The sequence below is a fragment of the Zosterops lateralis genome, assembly GCF_965231275.1.
Source record: "Zosterops lateralis genome assembly, chromosome: 32".
NCBI lineage: Eukaryota > Metazoa > Chordata > Aves > Passeriformes > Zosteropidae > Zosterops > Zosterops lateralis.
Window position 1 is genome coordinate 3598859 of NC_139792.1, and position 23049 is coordinate 3621907.

At 50.6% G+C, this 23049-nt stretch overlaps 1 protein-coding gene across 1 annotated transcript; it reads right to left on the reverse strand.

The window, feature by feature from the left end:
• Positions 1-21339: 21339 nt before the first annotated feature.
• Positions 21340-22376, reverse strand: LOC310920898 (olfactory receptor 14J1-like; the record flags this gene model as incomplete). The annotated part of the gene is made up of 1 exon (XM_083880960.1): positions 21340-22376. The coding sequence occupies exon 1, from the start codon at positions 22336-22338 to the stop codon at positions 21340-21342; it is 999 nt and encodes a 332-aa protein (XP_083737086.1). The 5' UTR covers positions 22339-22376.
• Between the last annotated feature and the right edge of the window lie 673 nt (positions 22377-23049).

Genomic DNA, 23049 nt, shown 5'->3' on the forward strand with positions numbered 1-23049 from the left:
CAGCTGACATTCCAAACTGGCTGGTCTATGTTTGTGTGCACAGAGCAAATGTGCCACACCGTGCCCATTTCCCGGGTGTCTGTTAATGTCCTGTTCAACAAAGGGCTGAAGGGAAGGACTCTCCCTGCCCCGCATGGCCCCAGGGCTGGAGCTGGGCTGGCAGGGGCCACAGACCGTGCTGGGAGGCCCCGCCTCAGCCCCATCCGCCATCTTGTGTGTGTGTCTGCCTCAGCCCCATCCGCCATCGTGTGTGTGTGTCTGCCTCAGCCCCATCCGCCATCTTGTGTGTGTCTGCCTCAGCCCCATCCGCCATCTTGTGTGTGGCTGCCTCATCCCCATCCGCCATCGTTTGTGTGTCTGCCTCAGCCCCATCCGCCATCGTGTGTGTGTTTGCCTCAGCCCCATCCGCCATCTTCTGCATCAACCCAGTCCAGCTCTGAAGTGAATGTGTTGCTGTTTTGTCAGCAGTCAGGGCCAGCACCAAAAACACCAACACCAGCAGGACAGTCTACAGGGAATGGCTGGCACAGTTTTGGCCCAAAGCAGCCTCTTCTGACTTGTCACTGTCCTTTATCCATGAACAAGTCCCCAGGGCCACACACAGCAAATGTCCAACAGCAGCTCCATCAGCCACTTCCTCCTGCTGCCATTGGCAGACACGAGGCAGCTGCAGCTCCTGCACTTCTGCCTCTTCCTGGGCATCTCCCTGGCTGCCCTCCTGGCCAACGGCCTCATCATCAGCGCCGCAGCCTGCGCCCACCACCTGCACAGCCCCATGTTCTTCTTCCTGCTCCACCTGGCCCTCAGTGACCTGGGCTGCATCTGCACCACTGTCCCCAAAGCCATGCACAATTCCCTCTGGGACACCAGGAACATCTCCTATGCTGCATCTGCTGCTCAGCTCTTTTTCTTTATGTTCTTCTTGTCAGCTGTGTATTTCCTGCTGACCATCATGTGCTACGACCGCTACGTGTCCATCTGCAAACCCCTGCACTACGGGACCCTCCTGGGCAGCAGAGCTTGTGCCCACATGGCAGCAGCTTCCTGGGCCAGTGCCTTTCTCTATTCACTGCTGCACACAGCCAATATATTTTCCCTGCCCCTGTGCAAGGGCAATGCCCTGGGCCAGTTCTTCTGTGAAATCCCACACATCCTCAAGCTCTCCTATCCTATCCTGCTCCAAATCCTATCTCAGGGATCTTGGAATTGTTGTGTTTTCCATCTGTTTAGGACTTGGCTTTTTTGTGTTCATTGTTTTCTCCTATGTGCAGATCTTCAGGGTTGTGCTGAGGATCCCCTCTGAGCAGGGACGGCACAAAGCCTTTTCCACCTGCCTCCCTCACCTGGCTGTGGTCTCCCTGTTTGTGAGCAGTGCCCTGTTTGCCTTCCTGAAGCCTCTTTCTATCTCCTCCCCATCCCTGGATCTGACCCTGTCAGTTCTGTACTTGGTGGTGCCTCCAGCCCTGAACCCCCTCATCTACAGCCTGAGGAACCAGGAGCTCAAGGCTGCAGTGTGGAATCTGATGACTGGATAGTTTCAGAAACATTAAACTGCTGACCAATTTCTGCAAATCACTTGTAATAAAAGTCGTCTTTGGTAGTTCCTCTTGGTTTGGTTATGAGTTTTTTCCATGTTTTTCTTTTTTCATGATGTCAACAAAGGTATATCGTTGTTTCTTCCATTTCTCATTTTATTTCTATCCACGTTCCCTGTGACCATAGACTGTGTCAATGAGGGACTGCACTCTTGGTGGCTTTAAAGGAACTCAAGGATCTCCTGGGCATGTTTTCTGCATAGATGTCTCCTTTTGTTCCCTTCTCTGCAGCTGCAGCAGCAATGTCTGTGTGCAGAGCTGGGGGCAGATCAGGGCTGGCACAGCAGCTGTGCCCAGGAGCAGCAGCCCTTGGTGCTGCCAGTGCTGCTCCCATGGCCCTGCCCCGCTGCCCTCCTAGCCCTGGTGTTGCTGTAGGGCCTGAGGGCTCTCGGGGCCGGGCACAGGGCTGGGGGTGGCAGTGCCGGGGCTGCAGCAGGGACAGGCCATGGGCACTGCTGGGGCAGTGCTGACGCCTCAGGGCAGGGCCTGGGGGCTCCAGGCTCCTTGCCCAGGCTCTCTTCAGAACATGCCCAGGCCAATGCTCAGCACAGAAAAGCCCCGGGAGCAGCCCCAGGCTGGCCCTGGGCAGGCTGGGGGCAAACAGCAGGGCTGGGGCTCTGCAAGGGCCCTGGGGGAGACAGGAAGGAGCAGCAGAGCAGGGGCTGATCCATCCCCACCGCGCTGGACACCCCAGGGCAGCGTCCCAGAGCGTCCTCATGCACCTGCCAACAACATCCCCCCTGGGCAGCCCTGGCCTCTCCCCCAGCTCACACAGGGGCCGCATCCTTGCAGGCACAGACACGGCAGCACTGCCTCAGGAGCCCCTGTTTGCACTGCCCAGAGCAGGCCTCAGCACCCCCATGCTGTTGGTGTGGGGAGATGAACCTGAAGGAGCACAAATGCCATCAGCCCCTGGGGCCAGGAAGGGCTGGGCCACAGCAGGGAAACCACTCAGCTTTGGCGTGGCCTCTCAAGTCAGCTGTTGGAGTCCAGGGCATCCCTCTGGGTGCCCTGGATGGTCACAGACCTCGGTAGAGAGGCCTGGGACTTGAGAAAGAGGGTCTGGGGTCTGTGCAGGGGGGTTTTGCCAGGCACAGAGCCCAGGAAGACACAGTCTTTGATTTTGGTCCATGTGAAAAGCATCAAACACAGAGAAGAATTGCAAGTCACAAATGTATGATAGACAGTAGTGTAGTTATCATCATGTAGAAGATTTTGTAGTTTAAGGATTTTTAGAATGTAGATGCAAAGGGACAAAATGGAGATTTTAGGGCGGTGCCCTGAGTTCTTCTTCTTCTCCCTTGGCATCCATCTTCTGCAGTGACGTGGGCACAAAGTAGTATCAGTGGATTGGGTCAAAGTAGAAATGACTCTGTTAGTATAGGTGATAGGCATTGGTATGAAATGGTAAATAATAACCATGTAGTTATCTGTATAAAGGCAGAGCGACCTCCCATCACAGGGGGAGTCACATCGTGTCCAAGCTCCTGTGAACATCTTGGCCGGACACAGAGAATTTGTAAGATAAGAATTAATAAACAATGTGAGAAACCAAGAAAACCAAGACCTTGAGACTCCTCATCATTCTCGTGTCACACTGAGCTCAGCACAGACTAAGACTCAAAGCCTTCAGAGGTCAGGAGGGAAAAACACTCCCTCGGACCCACACGAACCACCAGCCTTGGAATCTCGGGAAGAAAGAAACCATAAAACCTGAGATTGTTTCAGATGCCTCTGTCCATGTCCAGCTCCTCACAGCTGAGTCCCTGAACATACACGGTGTTTATAGGGATTTATTTTCCCCTCCAATTCATTTGGAGGTGATTTTGGGATCCTTTAGAGGAACATCTGACCAGCCCCTGTCCCAATTCCATTTTATTCTCTCCACTTTGACGTTGGCCTGCTGGGTTTGACATGGAAATTGGTAGTGTCTCCCCGTTCTTCCCTCCAGGTCTCAATTGTGACTTGTATTAAACACTGCAAATAGCCTCATTTATCTGGTGGGGAAGATGTGAGGTGGAAAAAGTTAATAAGATTTTGTTTTCATGAACATTGTGATAGTAAAGAAAAATGTTTGTCATTTTGGTGTGGTGCTGGGTGTTGGGATTTGGGGGGTTATTTCTTGTTCTTGTTCTTATTATTCATTAGTATAACTTTTCATTGTTAAGGCTTTTAAATCTTGGACATTATTCAGAGTGCCCTGCCCTGGGGACATGGTGGGACCCCCCTCCTGCCAGGGCTGAGGCTCCTCATGGCCCCTCACAGCCCTTCATGGCCCCATAGAACCTCTCCTGGCCCCTCATGGCCCCTCACAGCCCTTCATGGCTCTTCATTTCCACTCAAAGCTCTTCATGGCATCTCACAGCCCTCACAGCTCCTGCCTCGCCTTCCAAGGCCTTTGTCCACCTCAATTCGGCACTAGAGCAACAATCACCCACCAACAGCCCTCATTGCTCAGGGCCTGCCTGTGCTGCCCTGACCCAGCCTGCAGAGAAAGAAAGGATCGGCTTCCAGCGCTGTTTTCAGCACTGTTTTACTCACCCTGAGGTGACAGCAGGAGGTGCTGCTGCCTTTGCCTTGGCAATTGTGGATCATGGCTGCTCTTGCTCCTTCTTCTGGTGGCCACTTGAATTTTATCAGTAAAACTGCAATTGCCCTTTTTGATCAGTGCCACCCAGAGGTGCTTTTATGATAGGAAACTCTGGCATCATGAGTAGCAGATCTCCAAATGTTCACAAGTCCCTGAACACAAAGTTGAGGAGAATTAAAGCCACACAGGCCCCATTTGCAGCACTCAAACACAGCCCTGTTGCTGCTGCTGCTGCTGAAATAGAATCAACTGGCAGAGGCCATCACAAAAATTGTCTCCGTGGTGTCAAATAAAATGAAAAAAATCCACCAGGAGAAAGAGAAACCAGAACTCCTCGACTCGCTTCATTGCTTCCTCCAAGCAGCAGCTGCAGCAAGTGGAGATGGGCAGAGGTATTTGCAGCTGCTGCTGATCCCAGCTGGAGCCCAGCCTGCTGCCCAGGGCCAGCGGGAACCTGAGCCCAGCCCGGGCAGCTCCCGCAGTGTCGGGAGCTCAGCGCAGGCGGGGCCAGGCCCAGAGCTCCGGGCACGGCCGCCCATTGCGGGGCAGCGGCGCAGGCGGAATGTCCTGCGGCCCAAACCTCCTGCTCCTGCCACACAGCAGCGCCCATCCTTCTCCCCCTGCTCCTCCTCTCCCAGCACGCCACCAATTCCAGCTCCCAGGAGCCTTCCCAAGACAGGGCTCAGGCTCCTCTTTCAGCCTGAGTGTCCCTGCAGAGGAACAGGGCATCTTTCAGGCACTTCCACAAGCTCAGGCTTCTCATTTCATGAGGCATCTGGGATGAAAACGGTCTTTTTCAGAAACACAACTGCAGAGGGAATGGATTAGAAATGATTAGAAAAAATGACACTTCTTCCAGACAAAATCCACCAAGTCATTCTCTATTGCATTTCTCCTTTTCAGATTCTTTCAGGCGTCTATTCGGACTGGTTCAGCTTGTTCTGGTGCTTATAATGAACTGATTGTGCTCCTGATTTCGATCAATGCATGAGATGTAGAATCATCTAAACTGAACACAGAAACAAGCTCCCTCTGTCCGTCCATTTTCATGTTCTACATCACTATCAAGATGTCCATGGGGATGTTGGAATGATTATCACACAGCTCTCCACTCGTGGCTGCAGCCTCTGGAGATTCTTTCTCTGCATTCAGCCAGGTTTGCATTCCCTAACAACTCCAGATACTCTGTCATATTTTCTTAAGTTAGAACAGTAACAAATGAAAACCTCACCAATGGCACAACTCCCCAGCCCACCAGGAAAAAAAAGGACAAGTTGTAAAGTTCTCCAAGCATTTGACCTGCTTTGTTGCAAGAGTTGTGCTGCACACACAGTGTGGAAAGCCAAGAGAAGCTGCAGTTGTGGCACATCTTTTGACAGAAGTTTGATCTCATTCTCCAGGAAAGGTTCATGAAAAGGGCAGACATGACTGTGGCGAAGATTGTGGGAAAACTGAAATAGCTTTTAAGAAATGCAATGAAAGTGGAAAGAAACAATCCAAGAGATTTTTCTCTATTTGTTTTTATGCTCCCATTTTCTATCTTGCACTACTTCTCCATCCCATTCATTCCAGATGGATCTCACCCCTAAGACCGATGGCTTAGCCAGTTTTAGACACTGGAAAATACCATGAGCTACACACATTTTGCCTTCCCCTGTTCTGGTTGGAAAGCAATGCTGGAGCCATAAGTGCAGGGCTTGGGTCAGGCACCAATCCTACAGGCAGGGAATGTGCCCTGACAGTGTGTGAGCCTGAGCAGGGCCAATGGCCAGCAGCGTTGCTGTGCTCGGCTTCCATGGAAGCATCCCAGGAGCAGCTGCTGAGGTCAGGAGCCATGGCAGGCACCAGGCTGCTCCAAAGGCCCTTGGCAGGGTGGGCTCCTGGCCTGGCTCTGTGTGCCAGGAGCCGGCAGCGCTGGGTGCAGGGAGCCCAGGGAGGGCACAGAAATGCTGGGCTGGGAAATGCTGGGGGGGACAGCGAGATGGGCGTGTGCAGCCGGCCAGGGCACAGCAGCAGCACGCACAGGGGGCACAGCCTCCAGGGCACATGGCCAAGGGCTGGGCAGGGCTGGCAGGGCCACAGGCACCCAGGCCTTTGTCCCCTGGGCTCTGGCAGCGCCTCTGGAGGCCCCACAGGAGGAACTTTCCTTTCAGGGCCTGCACTTTGCTCCTCCCTGGCCCCTCCCTGAGGAGGCTGGCAGGGCTTGCAGTTTGTTGACATTTGTCCTTGCTGCCCCTGCCATCCCACTGCCCCACAAAGAGCCCCGAGGCACCCGGGAGGGACAGGCCCTGCTGTGCCAGGCCTGGGCTCAGGGCTTGGCCTTTCTGCTCCCTCCAGCCAAGGCAGGCCTTGCTCAGCACTGCAGTTCCTGCTGCTGTGCCCCAAGCTGGCTCGGCCGCTGTTGGAAAGGGACTTGAGGTACCTTGATCCCCTCAGGGGGCACATGGGAGAAAACACCAAACTTCTGAGGAGGGTTAAGAACAAACTTTTAGTTGCAAATTTCAGAGAATGAGCTACATGAGAAATCTTAAATCAACACGGAATTCAAGTAAATCACTTCACAAAGCACTGACTGAGAAAACTCTGACCTGTCCAACTTACAGTTCTCCAGATTTCCAGAAGACAAAGTCAGGAGAAGTGAGAGAGGGAGAGAGAGATCCACAGTCCCCCTTGGATCCAGCACCATCTCAGCTGCTGGGAGCTCTGGGGCCGTGGGACGTGTCAGTGTCACACCCGTGTCACAGCCTCACCTGCTCTGGTCCCTCTCACAGGTGGGGTTTTTGGGGTGCCAGGGGCTTGGCAGCCACTTTGGGGCTGGAGCAGAGGCTGCAGTGGTTGTGGCTGGGGCAGTGACCGTCCCACCTACGCAGAACTTGCCCTGGCCCCCAAACACACCCTGGAGATGTCTGGGGCCATTCATCATTTCTCTGCTCTCCAGCACCGAGGCAAGGGACTGTGGCTGCAGCTCTGAGCTGGTGCCCAAGGCAACCACCCCTGGCAATGGGGCTGCAGGGAGCTGCTCTCCGGAAACCCCCAAAAGAGTTGAGGAGTGCCCCACAAGTGCCTCAGAAACATGGGATACCCTAAAATCTCTTCAGGAACGTGAAATATCCAAAAACTCACTCAGTAATTGGCTCCCCTTCCTTTCATCATCCCCAAACTTGGCCTGTCTCAATCCAGACCCCACCCCACCTCCCCAGTCCCAACACCAAATTATCCCACCCCTGCTAGACATCAAGACCCCCTTCCCAAACCCTATTCCCCTGTTTCACACCTCCCAAACCCCCTCCCACCCATCCTGCTCCACCCAATGCTCACCTCATCCCTCCTGATTTGCATCCCACTTCAACCAATCCCCTTCCAATCAAAATCCACCCTGAGGGGCTGTGGAATCAATTTTAGAAGTAATTTTGGGGTGGGATTGAGTTTCCAGTGGCATTGAGTAGTTTTGAGGTGACAGATCGAACACTCTCGTCTCTTTGAGTACAAAGCCATTGATAAAATTACACCACATACCCCCCAAACCACCAAATGCTCCCAAGTATCTCCCTGAATCCCAGATTCTCTGGAAACACTAGTAAAAAGTGAGGCTTTAGATGTCTTTCATGAGTTTATTGATTTTTACCCAAATTTTGTCTATTTTAAAGGGATGAAAATTAATCAAAAGAGTATTAGGGAAAACCAAAAGAAAAAGACCACCAGACCAGTGTCTTCCCAAAAGAGATTACAGTGAGTGTTGGTCACCAGGGCTCTGCCAAATGTGGGTCCTCCAATGGAAGATGGAGTTGGAGCAGAGCACAAAGCTCTTCCCACAGTCAGGGCACTCTCAGGGCTTCCCTTTCTGGTGCTTCTGTTGGTGTTGGGTCAAGTGAGAGCTCCTGGTGAAGCTCTTCCCACACTGGGGACACTTGTAGGGCCTCTCCCCAGTGTGGATGCGCCGGTGCTTGATGAGGTGGGAGTTGTGCTTGAAGCCCTTCCTGCAGTCAGGGCAGCGGAAGGGCCTCTCCTCCCTGTGAATCTGCTGGTGCCTGAGGAGAAGGGAGCTGGTCTTAAACCTCTTCCCACACTCAGAACACTCATAGGGCCTCTCCCCAGTGTGGCTCATTTGGTGGATGATCAGCTGGCCCCTCTGGTTGAAGCCCTTCCCACATTCCCCACACTTGTATGGCCTTTCCTCAGCGTGGGTGTTCTGGGGGCGGATCAAGGTGGATCTGTCACTGAAGCTCTTCCCACACTGCTCACACTGGTAGGGCCGTTCCCTGGTGTGGATCCTCTGGTGGCAGATCAGGTGGGACCTTGTGCTGAAGCTCATCCCACATTCCCCACACTCGTGGGGCCTCTCCCCAGTGTGGATGCGCCGATGCCTGACGAGGGCGGAGTTGTGCTCAAAACCCTTCCTGCAGTCGGGGCAGCGGAAGGGCCTCTCCTCAGTGTGAATCCGCTGGTGCTGGAGGAGACTGGAGCTGGTCTGAAACCTGTTCCTACACTGGGGACACTCATAGGGCCTCTCCCCAGTGTGGATCCTCTGGTGTCTGATCAGGTGGTCTCTCCGGCTGAAGCTCTTCCCACACTCCAAGCACTTGTGGGGCTTCTCCCCATCGTGAAGCTGCTCAGGGACCAGCTCAGAGCCCTGGCTGAAGCTCTGTCCACCTTCCTGGCACGGGTCAGGTCTTTGCTCCTCAGAGCACACTGGGACGGGTTTGGAGCCCCTCCTCCTAAGGGATCTCTGGGGCTTTTCCTCCCTGTTGGATTCCTGTGCCATGGAGCCGCTCACAATGGCCTCTTCTACAAGGTTCTGTTGTGGGGATTTGTCCTCCCTGGTCTCCATCCTAAGATTCTTATCTGGGGGAGGAAGGACAAGGAGAGGATGGGATTTGCCTCTGTGCCAGAGGGAAGGGGAAGGAGATATCCTCAGTCCCTCCCCAGCAGGACAGTGTTGGCAGCAGGGTTGTTCTTCAGCCGGGGGCCGTGCTGGGCTGGGAGATGGAGCAGGAGAGAGGGGGAAAGGGGCACTGACTTCCTCCTCACCTGCCTGGCTGTCCCGGGGCATCTTCCACTTCCTCGCAGGCTAAACTAAAAAACTAAAAATTAAAATATAAATGCAGTAGAAAAAAAACCCCAAAACAACAGACAGAGTCAGAATACAACCTGACACCCAGTTAGTCAGGGTGTTCTTGGCTGCAGTCCTCCTGGAGTGACAGATGTGGTTTTCTTGAATCAATGACCTTGTAAAAGGGTGTAGTTTTCCTCTGAAGGTCCAGTGGTGGTCCAGATGGGTATGGCGCTCCTCTGGAAATCCAGTGGAAACAGGCTGCTTCTGGTGTGCTGAATGTCAGATTATATCCAGGTAGGAATGCTTGGCTCCTCCCTGTGGGAGGAGCATGTCCCAATGGGATGATGTTATTTTATCAGTCATGCAGTGAACATCAATGCAGCCCATTAACAGAAGATAAGCCCCTGGAGGGAGGATGGGTGGTGGAAGAGATAAAGAGCACTGCCCCACCTTGTTTTAACAGATGGGAATGGAATACAAACTTTTGGTTCCATCTTGCATTGCAACCCAAGACTTTTGGTCAAATGCATATTTATGAAGACTATACACATTTAAACATTCCTTTGAGTGCACATTTTCTGGGAATTCTTTAGCTTAGTTTGACCCCTGACCTCATCTGCCTAAAGGATGTGCCATAATTCAGATGTGATTTTGAGACTTTTGTGTTTTATTTCCTCTTGAGGCCACCTGGTCTGTGGTTTGGCAGTTATTGATGGCCAAGGGGGATTTGGTGGTGGATTCCTCCTGGCTCTTTCTGTGTTGTTTGCCTGGGATTTTTTTCAATGTTATCTTATCATCCAGACATTTTAGCCAACGTTTTTCTCTCAATCAACATTAGCCATTTCACTATGGTCAGTCAGTTACAGAAATACAGGCATCAGTCATTATTTCCCAACCATAGTCACTTCTGCAAAGATAATTAGCAAATTTTAATTTTTTCATATTTATATAGTCTATTAAATAGTATATTTATATTGTCGTTTATATTTGTATTTATATTTATGTTTATGATTATTGTCTTTATACTATATATTTATAGTTTTATAATATACTCTATTTCTATATTTTGCAATACCATAAACTATAATACTTTTATCACAGTGAAATAGGCAATCTCCACAGGGATTAGGGTATTAACTGCTAAAGGGTGACAAATTGGACTATATCAAAAGCAGTTTAAAAGAGATTACAAACTGCACTGTGTCAAAATAATTTGCAAAAGCCAAGATATAAGTGTGAAAGCCAAGAACTACACAGTTATTTCTAACAGGTCTCCTGGCCTAACATAACACCAGGACTGTGCTAAATGAGCAGATTGAAGGAATTACAAGGATGCATGCTAGGAGTACTGAGGACATATGAAAGGCTGTCTTTGTTTGAAAGACAGGGATCTGCTGGGGAGGGGCAGGGCCTCCCTAGAAATGGAGAATTCAAACCCCCTCCCTCCAAATGATTATAATTTAGAAAAAGAAAGGGACTTTCACGCAGAGGGATGAGGTTAAGATGAACAGTTCTTTACTAGTATATATGACAAGGCAAACAAACAACAACAACTGCAGCATTAATAGCAAGCACAACCAGGAACCTTGGGAGGCATTGTTTCACAAAGCCCGGGGCAGTCCAATCTCTTGGGACCCTGAGAGCACCAAGCTGGAAGAGTGGAAAAAATCCCGGGCTGGTGGATGGGATCAGAAGCTGTGCAGTGGCAGCTGGAATGGCAGGGATGTCCCAGCAGGGCAGGGCAGTGTGGGGTCACAGAGCAGCAAAAAGCCTCAAGGCAGCGCCGAAGAAATGGCGGCAGCGGGATGTGGCTGGGCCAGCAGGGCAGGGGGAGACGAGCTCAGAATTCCTGGGCACATGAGCAGGGGTTGGCAGATTTCACAGGACTGCACTTTGGTGGTGGCAGCAAACTCCTCCCACAGCAAGCAGCAGCCTGGCTGTCCTCTCCCCAACACCGAGAGCAAGAGAGAGAAGCTGCCCCCAGCCCTGTCCTTTTTCCTGCCCCAAAACTCACGTTATCTCCCCCTCCTGACTTTTGGCCACCTCTATATTTTGGTCAAGCACCCAGAATCACTCAGTACTTAGTCTCGCAGCAACTTATGGAGAAAAAAATCAGTAAATAAGAAAGGATCAAACCGAACCTCCAACACTCTCCTGCTCCAACTCCTACTTCAGGGAACTTGAGGTCTGTTTTGGTTTGAATAGACAGGGATCTGCCAAGGAAGACTGGAGTCTCCCTTGGAATGTAAGCCTCCTCTCCTCCTTTTCAAATAATTGTAAATTTGCAATTAAAGGGCTGTTAGGCAAAGATTTTGGGGATAGGTATAGCAGTTCTTTACTAGGGATATTAAAAATACAAATTATGTAGTTCAAAAGAATAAGCAAACAAACAAGGAATCTCAGAAAACAAACAAACAAAACCAAACCACACACAAAAAACCCCCAAAAAAACCCTACAAAAACAAAACCCTAAAACTTGATAGTCAGAAAAACAAACTGACACCCTGTTAGTCAGGGCGTTGGAAACAGTCCAAAGTCATCCCTCCTGGAGTGGCAGAGGTGTCCTGTTGGAAGCAGAGATGGTCCTGTGGAGCCAGGGGTCCTTAGGTGGGTCCAGACTTCCTTTGGGAGTCTCATGGGAACACCAGAGTGCCTGGTGACACTTGTGGCTCTTTTTTATCTTGGTAGAAATGGTTTGCCTTCTGCTCTGTGGTAGAGCATCTCACAATAGGGTGATGAAATGTGTCATGCCATTGCTGAGCTTTAATGGTGCGTTAACAGAAGATATTCCCGTGGGGGTAGTGAAAGACTGAGCAGAGATTAGATATAATACCCCACCGGGTTTTTAGCAGCTGGCTTCTTATCAGAGAAGGTAGTTACCCCCCGCCCCGCCCCCCGCCCCCCCCCCCCCCGCTGCCCCATTCTGGAGTTACAACAGATAAGATAAAACCTCCTCAACCGAGCTTTGCGCCATCTCTTTGGTTTTGGTCAAGTACTTTTTTAAGTACCCAACACTTCATCTCCTTGGTAACTTATGGGGAAAAAAAATCTTTAAAGTAAAAAAGGAGCAAACCTCACCCCCAACAAGCAGCCAGCCTGGCTCAGGGCACCAGCCTGCACTTCCTCACTTTGGAATTCTGCAATGGGTCTGACTTGCCTGATTGTCCTTGGGAGATATTCTTCTCTTTAATGCTTCATTGCCATGACTATCTGTGCATGCACTGAAGAGAAATGAACTCAGTTTCTGGGGAAATGAGCAGCTGCAAGTTGAGGGTGTGAATTTTAGATGGTTGATAACTGGGTCTTGCAGGGCCTTGGGGCTGGCCATGGATTTCCCAGCAAAGGCTGCAAAGACGCTGGAACAGACTTGTCTCTGGATTTCTCAGTCCCTGTGGATTGGTTTTCAAAACCTGTGGATGGATTGCTGAAAGTCTCTAGGTGCTTGTTGAACTCCGGGAGTTTTACCAGAGCAGACTTTCTTGGTTGATTTTCCAACCTATACTCTGAATTTTGAATTTGAACCATTCAAGAGCATAAAACTGAGTTAAGTTATTTTTTATTTCTTCTTATGTCAGTAAACTTTTTTACCTTTGAGAACTTTGTCAATCTTCTGCAGGGGCATATGCTTGTCTCTGATGATTTTGCAGTTTTCTTCTTCAATACTATTTTCATTACAAGACTTTTATCAGTGTTTTATCAGTATTAAACATCTGAACAGTGTATTTCAGATGAATATCTCACAGCCCATAATCAGCCTCAAAGATTTTCCAGATTATCTGAGGGAGATAAAGCTACGATCAAGGTGTCAAATACCACAGTCACTTAGAGCTTGATCTCTCAAAGTCCTCATCACCATTTTTTAAACAGTATTCTTTTCCATCTCCTTTCATGTAAGAAAGGTCTTATTCCTGCCATCACGGTGTCCCACAATTAAGACCCCACAGCTCTGTTTAGTACCTGTAGGTAGTTGAATTGCACTGTTTCCTTTGAAACCGCGGACGTGCTTGGGCTGCAGCCCTTGAAAGAACTCCTGATTGCAACATAATTTTGTGTGTCACAGGAGGTTACTGCTGCTCTGTGGAGGAGTCTCTGTGCTGATCCTTTGGAAAAATAAACTTCAAGGATAAATCAAATGGAAAGCTCAGAAAACAGTCATTGATAGTTATACAGATCTTAATTTTATCAGTCATTCCTTCCTTTAATTTTTTTTAGAAATAATTGTATTTTAAAATGAAAGTCTCTTTTTTAACAAAAAATTATTTGAAAGTTTTAGTGGGCCATTCATTCATTCCAAATCTGCTACCAGTTCATTTGACTCCATGATGACTCAGAAAATTTAGAATCATTCCTTTGAACTTTTTCTTACCTCTTATCTTATCTTTTTCTTATCAGTGGTAGTGCTGACAAAAATTAAAGGCCGATGTTTTGGACAAAAAAAAACCCTTTTTATAGATCATCAGATTATTTTCATTGTGGGAAAGAGGTATTAGGTGGAAATAGATTTTCCTAAGGAAAGTAAGATTTTCTATTTCGAGATGATGTGTTGAAAGAGATTCATGGAAAGATTTGACCCATTTATCTCCATCTGGTTTTAGGGGGAAGATGTGCAGGCTCTGAAGAGCAGCATTTGATGGCCTCGAGTTGGGGAACTCCAAACCCAAGGTGTCTGTTTGGGAAAACGTTGATTTCTGTAGAGCAGGTACTAAAGTTGGGGCCAGAGCTGGGAAGTGTGGCTCCCAGCCCAGAGGCATCATCTCCATAAAACCACTCCTCCAAAGTCCTGGCATATTTTGGGACAGCCTGCAGCTCAACAGTGAAAACCAAAACCTTGAATAAAGAACACAGAAGGCAAAGGGTAAAAAATGTCAAAGGAAAGTAATTTACATGTCTTGGGAGCAGAGAAATCATTTCAGTGAGCCATCTCTGACAGAGAGTTTTGGAAAATGAACACGGAATATTAAATTCCCTGCAGGGAAAAAGCCAACTCCATGCTCAGGCCATGATATTTATCAAAAGCGAGTCTGTGACTGCAGGAACTCTCCTGCCCAGAGGAATCCTGCAGGGCCAGCTGCTCTCCGGAAGGAGCCTGTGAGCTCCATCAGCCTTTTTGTCAAGCAGGGGCCAAGTCCCAAGTGTAGCAAGTGATTGAAAGATCCTGCCCAAGCCCTGCCCAGGTGACCCAAGGTGAAGGGGGGGAGACCCCAGAGCCTTTTGGGGACACCTGGGACACACCTGGGAGCCCCTGAAATCCCTTTGGGAGACCCCAGACTCTTTTGGGGACACTTGGGAATTCCCAGACCCATTTGGGGAGCCCCAAGACCTCCCTGGAATCCCCCCAAAACCCTCTTGGGACCTCCCCAAACTCCTCTAGGCCCTCCTTGGGACACCCCCAGACCCATTTGGGGAACCTTCTGTGGACCCCAGACCCTTTTGGGTACCTTTGGGGACTCCCAAGACTTCCCTGGGATTCCCCCCAGACCCATTTGGGACACCCCTGACACCCCAGACTTATAGGGAGCATCTGGAACTCCCCGACACGCATTTGGGGAGCCCTTTGGGACACCCCCAGAATCATTTGGAGACCCCCAGAGACCCCAGAGCCATTTGGGGATGCTCCAGGACACCCCTGGACTGCCCCACACCCATTTGGGAACCTTCAGAACCCCCCAAAATCCCCCTGGGCCACTGCAGACCCATTTCTGCCTCTCCTCCTCTCTTCACGCCCCTCTCAGAGCCCCCTGGGTAACTTAGGGGTTATTTTTGGGGGTTTTTGGAGCTATTTTGGAGTAAATTTAAGGAATGTTTTGGGGTGATTTTGGCATTATTTTGGGCCTATTTTGAGCTAATTTTGGTCTAATTCTGAGGTAATTTTGCTGAGATTTTGAGGATAATCTGGGGTAATTTTGGGGATGTTTTGGAGTAATTGGCATTAATCATGGTGTTATTTTTTTTGATATTTTGGGGTAATTTTAGGGATACTTGGGGCAATTGTGGAGATATTTTCAAGATATTTTAGGCTAATTCTGATGTAATTTTGGGGAAAGTTTTGTCGTAAATTTGGGGTAATTTTGACTTTTTGCAAGTACATATTTTGGGAATATTTTGTGGTAATTTTTGTGTAATTTTGTGGATATTTTTGGGTAATTTGGAGGCAGGTGAGAGAAAATTCCCCGGGAATGTTTCCAAAACATTTCCAAATATCTGCGGGGAGGGTGCCTAAAATGTCCCTGAAATATTCAAAAAAAAATCCAAAAAATGTGTGTGGAATGTTTCTATAATCCCCCAAGATGTGCATGGCGTGTTTTAAAATCCCCTGAAACATTCCCAAAAAATATTCCTAAATACGTGCATGGAGTGTTTCTAAAATTGATTGAAATGTTTCCAAAAATTCCCAGAAGTGTTCATGGAGTGTTTCTAAAATGTCTACGAAATTTTCCCCAAAAATTCCCAATTATGTGCGTGGACTGCTTTTAAAATGACCCTGAAATATTCCCAAAATATTCCCAGAATCTTTCTGAGATGTACACAAAATATTCCCAAAATGTCCCTGAAATATGCCAACAGTTTTATCAAAATATCCCCCAAATATTCCTAATTCCCCCCAAAATATTCAAAGAATGTTTTACAAAATGCCTCCAAAATGTTCCTAAAATATTTCCAGAATCTTCTCAAAATGTCCCCAAAATACTCCCAAGAACATTCCCAAACTATTCCCAAATAACCCTACACTAGTACCAAAACACTTCAAAAATATCGCCCAAATATTTTTTAAATGTCATTGCTGAGCTGTAATGGCCCATTAACAGAAGAGATCCCCATGGAGGTAATGGGAGGGTGAACAGAGATAAGAATCAATGCCCCACCCGGTTTTAACAGCTGGCTTGTTATCAGAAAGGCACTTGCACCCTCCCACCCTGAGATACAATAGATAAAGAAGAAACACCTCCCCAAACAGGTTCCAAAAGATGGAATAGAATAAACTTTGTTTCTTTGTTTTTGCTAGAAAACCCAAGACACCCTTCATGGCTGACAGAAATTAGACTTTGTCCCCAGGCCCTGCCCACCATGTCCCTCATCCCAGCCCTGGCACTCCTATGGATCAGGAACAGTGTGGCCAGCAGGAGCAGGGCACAGATTCTTCCCCTGTGCTGGGCACTGCTTGAGGCAGCACCTCGAGTGCTGTGTCCAGTTCTGGGCCCCCCAATTTAGGAACAACATGGAGGGGCTGGAGCGTGTCCAGAGAAGGGAACAAGGCTGGGGAGGGCTCTGGAACACAAGTCCTGGGAGGAGCAGCTGAGGGAGCTGGGCTTGTTTCTCCTGGACAAGAGGAGGCTCAGGGGAGACAAGGCAGTGTCAGGGCACAGCTTGGACTTGATGATGTCCAAGGTGATTTCCAGCCTTGCTGATTGTGTGATTCTCTGAAAGCAGCCTTGCAGCAGTGTCAGGATGAGGCGTGGGCCTCCTCTTCAGAAGGTGCAGCAGCCCAGGTCCCTCAGCTTCTCCTGAGAGCCCCAAAGCCCATCCTGTCAGTCCTGCAGAGCCTCTGCAGCTCCTCCTCATGGCCCACAACAGGAGCCCCACAGCCAGACACAGCAGCCCAGATGTGCCCCCCTGGCCTGGGGTGCCTCTGGCAAGGGAGCAGCCCCAGGCACTGCAGGAGCCTGCAGACAATTCCTGAAGCCCTTGGAGGATGATCCTGCTCTCCAAGGGACATTCCCATGGTGCCAACTCAGGAACTGCAATGGGGAGTGAGGACAGAGAGGAAAGAACAACCAGGGATGGGCTGTTTGCAGGGGAGGGAACAGGGGTTGACAAGAGGAAGAAATTTGTAGCAGAAAGGGTAAAGAAAGCCAAGGTGATGCAAAGGAAATGCTCAGGGCAGTTTGGGGGTGGCTGCCAGGCAGCCCTGGCTCTGAGCAACAACGTCTGCAGTAGCACAGGAAACTCAGAGCTGATGGGAACAAACTCTCTGTGTGACTTGAGAGGCCACGCCAAAGCTGAGTGGTTTCCCTGCTGTGGCCCAGCCCTTGCTGGCCCCAGGGGCTGATGGCATTTGTGCTCCCTCAGGTTCATCTCCCCACACCAACAGCATGGGGGTGCTGAGGCCTGCTCTGGGCAGTGCAAACAGGGGCTCCTGAGGCAGTGCTGCTGTGTCTGTGCCTGCAAGGATGCGGCCCCTGTGTGAGCTGGGGGAGAGGCCAGGGCTGCCCAGGGGGGATGTTGTTGGCAGGTGCATGAGGACGCTCTGGGACGCTGCCCTGGGGTGTCCAGCGCGGTGGGGATGGATCAGCCCCTGCTCTGCTGCTCCTTCCCGTCTCCCCCAGGGCCCTTGCAGAGCCCCAGCCCTGCTGTTTGCCCCCAGCCTGCCCAGGGCCAGCCTGGGGCTGCTCCTGGGGCTTTTCTGTGCTGAGCATTGGCCTGGGCGTGTTCTGGAGAGAGCCTGGGCAAGGAGCCTGGAGCCCATTCTTAGGTTGCAATCCAAGATGGAACCAAAAAAATGTATTCCATTGCCATCTGTGAGAACCATGTGGGGCAGTGTTCTTTATCTCTTCCATGGCATATCTCTCATATCTCCAGGGATTATCTTCTGTTAATGGTCCAGCTGTTAAAACCAGGTGGGGCAGTGTTCTTTATCTCTTCCACAAGCCATCCTCCCTCCAGGGGCTTATCTTCTCTTAATGGGCCATTGATGTTCACTGCATGACTGATAAAAGTAAATCATCCCATTGGGAGATGCTTCACCCAGAGGGAGGAGCCAAGCATTCCTACCTGGATATAACCTGATATTTACCACACCAGAATCAGCGTGTTTCCACTGGATTCCCAGAGGAGCACCAGACCCATCTGCACCATCACTGGATTTTCAGAGGAAAACTACACCCTTCTACAAAATCTTTGCTTCAAGAAAACCATAAGTGTAACTCCAGGAGGACTGCCACCCCAATTTGATTGGACTGCTACCAACACCTCGAACTAACTGGGTGTCAGGTTGTATTCTGACTCTGTCTGTTGTTTTGGGGTTTTTTTTACTACTGCATTTTTAGTTTTTAGTTTTTAGTTTAGGCTGCAAGGAACTGGAAAATGCCCCGGGACATTCAGGCAGGTGAGAAGGAAGTCAGTGCCCCTTTCCCCCTCTCTCCTGCTCCATCTCCCAGCCCAGCACGGCCCCCGGCTGCAGGACAACCCCAATGGCAACACTGTCCTGCTGGGGATGGACTGGGGGGATCTCCTTCCCCTTCCCTCTGGCACAGAGGCAAATCCCATCCTCTCCTTGTCCTTCCTCCTCCAGACAAGAATCTTAGGATGGAGACCAGGGAGGACAAATCCCCACAGCAGAACCTTGTGGAAGAGGCTGTTTTGAGCGGCTCCACAGCACAAGAATCCAACAGGGAGGAAAAGCCCCAGAGATCCTGCAGGAGGAGGAGCTCTAAAGCCATCCCAGGGGCCTCTGAGGAGCAAAGACCCACCCAATTCCAGGAAGGTGGACAGAGCTTCAGCCAGGGCTCTGAGCTGGTCCATGAGCAGCTTCATGATGGGGAGAAGCCCCACAAGTGCTTGGAGTGTGGGAAGAGCTTCAGCCGGAGAGACCACCTGATCAGACACCAGAGGATCCACACTGGGGAGAAGCCCTATGAGTGTCCTGAGTGTAGGGAGAGGTTTCAGACCAGCTCCACTCTCCTGAGGCACCAGCAAATTCACACTGATGAGAGGCCCTTCCGCTGCCCCGACTGCAGGAAGGGTTTTGAGCACAACTCCGCCCTCGTGACCCACCGGTGCATCCACATTGGGGAGAGGCCCCATGAGTGTGGGGAATGTGGGATGAGCTTCAGCAGAAACTCCCACCTGATCATCCACCAGAGGATCCACACCAGGGAACGGCCCTACCAGTGTGAGCAGTGTGGGAAGAGCTTCAGCCAGCGCTCCAGTCTGATCCGCCACCAGAATATCCACGCTGAGGAAAGGCCATACAAGTGTGGGGAATGTGGGAAGGGCTTCAACCAGAGGGGCCAGCTGATCATCCACCAAATGAGCCACACTGGGGAGAGGCCCTATGAGTGTTCTGAGTGTGGGAAGAGGTTTCAGACCAGCTCAGATCTCCTCGTGCACCAGCGGATTCACAGAGAGGAGAGGCCCTTCCGCTGCCCCGACTGCAGGAAGGGCTTCAAGCACAACTCCCACCTCATCAGGCACCGGCGCATCCACACTGGGGAGAGGCCCCACGAGTGTCCCCAGTGTGGGAAGAGCTTCACCAGGAGCTCTCACTTGACCAAGCACCAACGAACGCACCTGTAAGGGAAGCCCTGAGAGTGTCCTGACTGTGGGAAGAGCATAATTTGAGTCTCCAACCTCATCCCCTATCAGAGGACTCACATTGGGAAGAACCCTGGTGACCCACATTCCCTGTGATCCATGCTGGGAGGAAACCTGTCCCTTTCCCTGCCCCTGGCAATGATGTGAGGTGGGATTGAAGAACGTCATGGTCTGGCCATGGCCCTGTCATTGTCTTTGATCCCATATCATGTCATTGCTGGGGTCAGGAAAGCGACTCTCTCTCTCCCCCAAGCAGAAGGGTGTCCTTCCCATGCAGGATAAAGTACGTTGCTGGGTGAGCCAGTTGGTAATTAGGTGTAATTTCCCTGTATATAGTTTGTGTTATCCCCTTCTCTTATCACTGTTGTTTCTGTTCCTGTTTGTTCCTTTTCTTGTTGCGGTGCCCAGTAAATTGTTCTTATCCAAGCCTGGGGTCTTTGCCTTTTGTACTTTCAGTGGGAGGCTGGAGGGCAGCGAGGGGCGGCACGGTTTTAGTGGGAGCAGGAAATTGGGGAATCCCATTCCTAAAGCCCGGACCGGGGAAACCGAGCATCACAGCTGGTGCCAGCCCTGGCTGCCCTGGCAACAGCCTTGGGAGCGGGTCCCTGGCTGGGGGCTGTGGGAACCTCTTCCCTCTGGGGCCCAGGGACAGGACTGCAGGGAACGGCTGGAGCTGACTCGGGGCAGCTTTGGCTTGGATCTCAGGAAAAGGCTTTTCCCCCAGAGGCTGCTGGGGCACTGAACAGGCTGCACTGTTGCCCCTCAGTGTGAAATCCTCTTCACTGATCAACAGAACCATTATCAGGGAGCTCAGTAAAAGACAGCACAATAATCTAGTACAGGAGCCTCGCAGAGCTCCTTGAAAAATCCCTTAAATTCACAATAGATATTTCATGCAGACTGGCTCCAGGAGCCCCAAACTCTGTATTAAACTCACAAAATCTGCAAAAAACCACCCAGATATGGTAGCAAACCTAAGGAGATTCTTGGAATTTCTGGGGGAAAACCTGGGAGAATGGCTGGGAATGACTAGTAAAAAAAAAATCAGTGGAAAATCTGGCTGTAAAATGGCCAAAATCTGCCTTAAAATTGCACGGGAAGTGGCCCCAAGAGCCCCAAAATCTGCACCTAAACATCCAAAATCTGCACTAAAATACCCAAAATCTGCACTTTAACACCCAAAAATGTCCCCAAGCTCTGGGAGATTCCTGGGATTTCTAGGGAAAAACTAGAAAAAAGGTTGGGATACACAGAGAAAGAAATCATAGGAAAATTGGAGCTACAATGGCCAAAATCTGCTCTAATCCATGTCACAGAGCCACAGAGCAGTTGTGATGTCACAAAGGGGCTCTCTGACAGCAGAGAGTGGGTTGTGTGAGGTCACAGATTGGGCTATGACATCATAGAGTTTGTTGTGTGAGGTCATTGAGCAGCTACAGCATCACAGGGGAGTGTGTGACATTGCAGAGCAGGATGTGACATTTTGCTGTGGCTATATGACATCATAGGGCTGTGAAGTCATAGATTGGGCTGTGACATTCCAGAGTGGCTGCATGACATCACTGAGTGAGCTGTGTGACATCCCTGGAAGGGTTGTGACATCACAGAGCTAGCTGTGACTTCATAGAAGGTGAGTCTGTGACATCAGAAAATGGGATGTGACATCACAAAGAAGTAACACGAGAAAAAGAAACAGGAAAGGTCCCAATGAAAAAATAGACAAATAGGAAAAAATGTCTGAGACTGTGAAGAGTTGTATTCTGAAGCCTCTGGAGCAGGAAAGAGGGAGTTTATTGCTTCTGAAAAGATCCAGGCATCATTTTCCTCAGGGCATCCTTGAGCTCCTGGTTCCTCAGGCTGTAGATGAGGGGGTTCAGGAGTGGAGGCATCACTGAGTACAGAACTGACAGGGCCAGATCCAGGGATGGGGAGGAGATGGAGGGGGGCTTCAGATGGGCAAATAGGGCAGTGCTCACAAACAGGGAGACCACAGCCAGGTGAGGGAGGCAGGTGGAAAAGGCTTTGTGCTGTCCCTGCTCAGAGGGGATCCTCAGCACGGCCCTGAAGATCTGCACATAGGAGAAAACAATGAACACAAAACAGCCAGAAAATGGACAGGCACTAACAGCAATGAGCCCAAGTTCCCTGAGGTTGGAGTGTGAGCAGGAGAGCTTGAGGATCTGGGGGATTTCACAGAAGAACTGTCCTAGGCCATTGCCATGGCACAGGGGCAGGGAAAATGTATTGGCTGTGTGCAGCAGTGAATAGAGAAAGGCACTGGCCCAGGAAGCTGCTGCCATGTGGGCACAAGCTCTGCTGCCCAGGAGGGTCCCGTAGTGCAGGGGTTTGCAGATGGACACGTAGCGGTCGTAGCACATGATGGTCAAGAGGGAAAATTCTGCTGTGATGAAGAACAGAAAGAAAAAGAGCTGAGCAGCACATCCAGTGTAGGAGATGTTCCTGGTGTCCCAGAGGGAATTGTGCATGGCTTTGGGGACAGTGGTGCAGATGGAGCCCAGGTCACTGAGGGCCAGGTGGAGCAGGAAGAAGAACATGGGGCTGTGCAGGTGGTGGCCGCAGGCTGTGGCGCTGATGACGAGGCCGTTGGCCAGGAGGGCAGCCAGGGAGATGGCCAGGAAGAGGCAGAAGTGCAGGAGCTGCAGCTGCCTCGTGTCTGCCAATGCCAGCAGGAGGAAGTGACATTTGCTGTGTGTGGCCCTGGGGACTTGTTCATGGATAAAGGACAGGGACAAGTAAAGAGAGGCTGCTTTGAGCCAAACCTGTGCCATATCCTGTAGACTGTCCTGCTGGTGTTGGTGTTTTTGGTGCTGGCCCTGACTGCTGACAAAACAGCAACACATTCACTTCAGAGCTGGACTGGGTTGACGCACAAGATGGCGGATGGGCTGAGGCAGCCACACACAAGATGGCGGATGGGGCTGAGGCAGCCACACACAAGATGGCGGATGGGGCTGAGGCAGACACACACAAGATGGCGGATGGGGGCTGAGGCAGACACACACAAGATGGCGGATGGGGCTGAGGCAGACACACACACACACGATGGCGGATGAGGCTGAGGCGGGGCCTCCCAGCACGGTCTGTGGCCCCTGCCAGCCCAGCTCCAGCTCTGGAGCCGTGCGGGGCAGGGAGAGTCCTTCCCTTCAGCCCTTTGTTGAACAGGACATTAACAGACACCCGGGAAATGGGCACGGTGTGGCACATTTGCTCTGTGCACACAAACATAGACCAGCCAGTTTGGAATGTCAGCTGGCAGTATTTTTAAGTCAAGGCAATTCAAATAGGTGAAAATACAAAAAAAACTCCAGGCATTGATCATTTTAAAAAAAAGGCTTTTATTTTTTTTCTCCAAAAGAGGGCCAAAAGCATTTCCTGTGCAGATGGACTCTGTTTAGCATCAAGAAGCATCACAAGTGGTTTGGTCCAGGCAGGAGCGCTGCTCTGGCACCCGTTCTTTGGAGTAGGGGATTGCAGGGGAA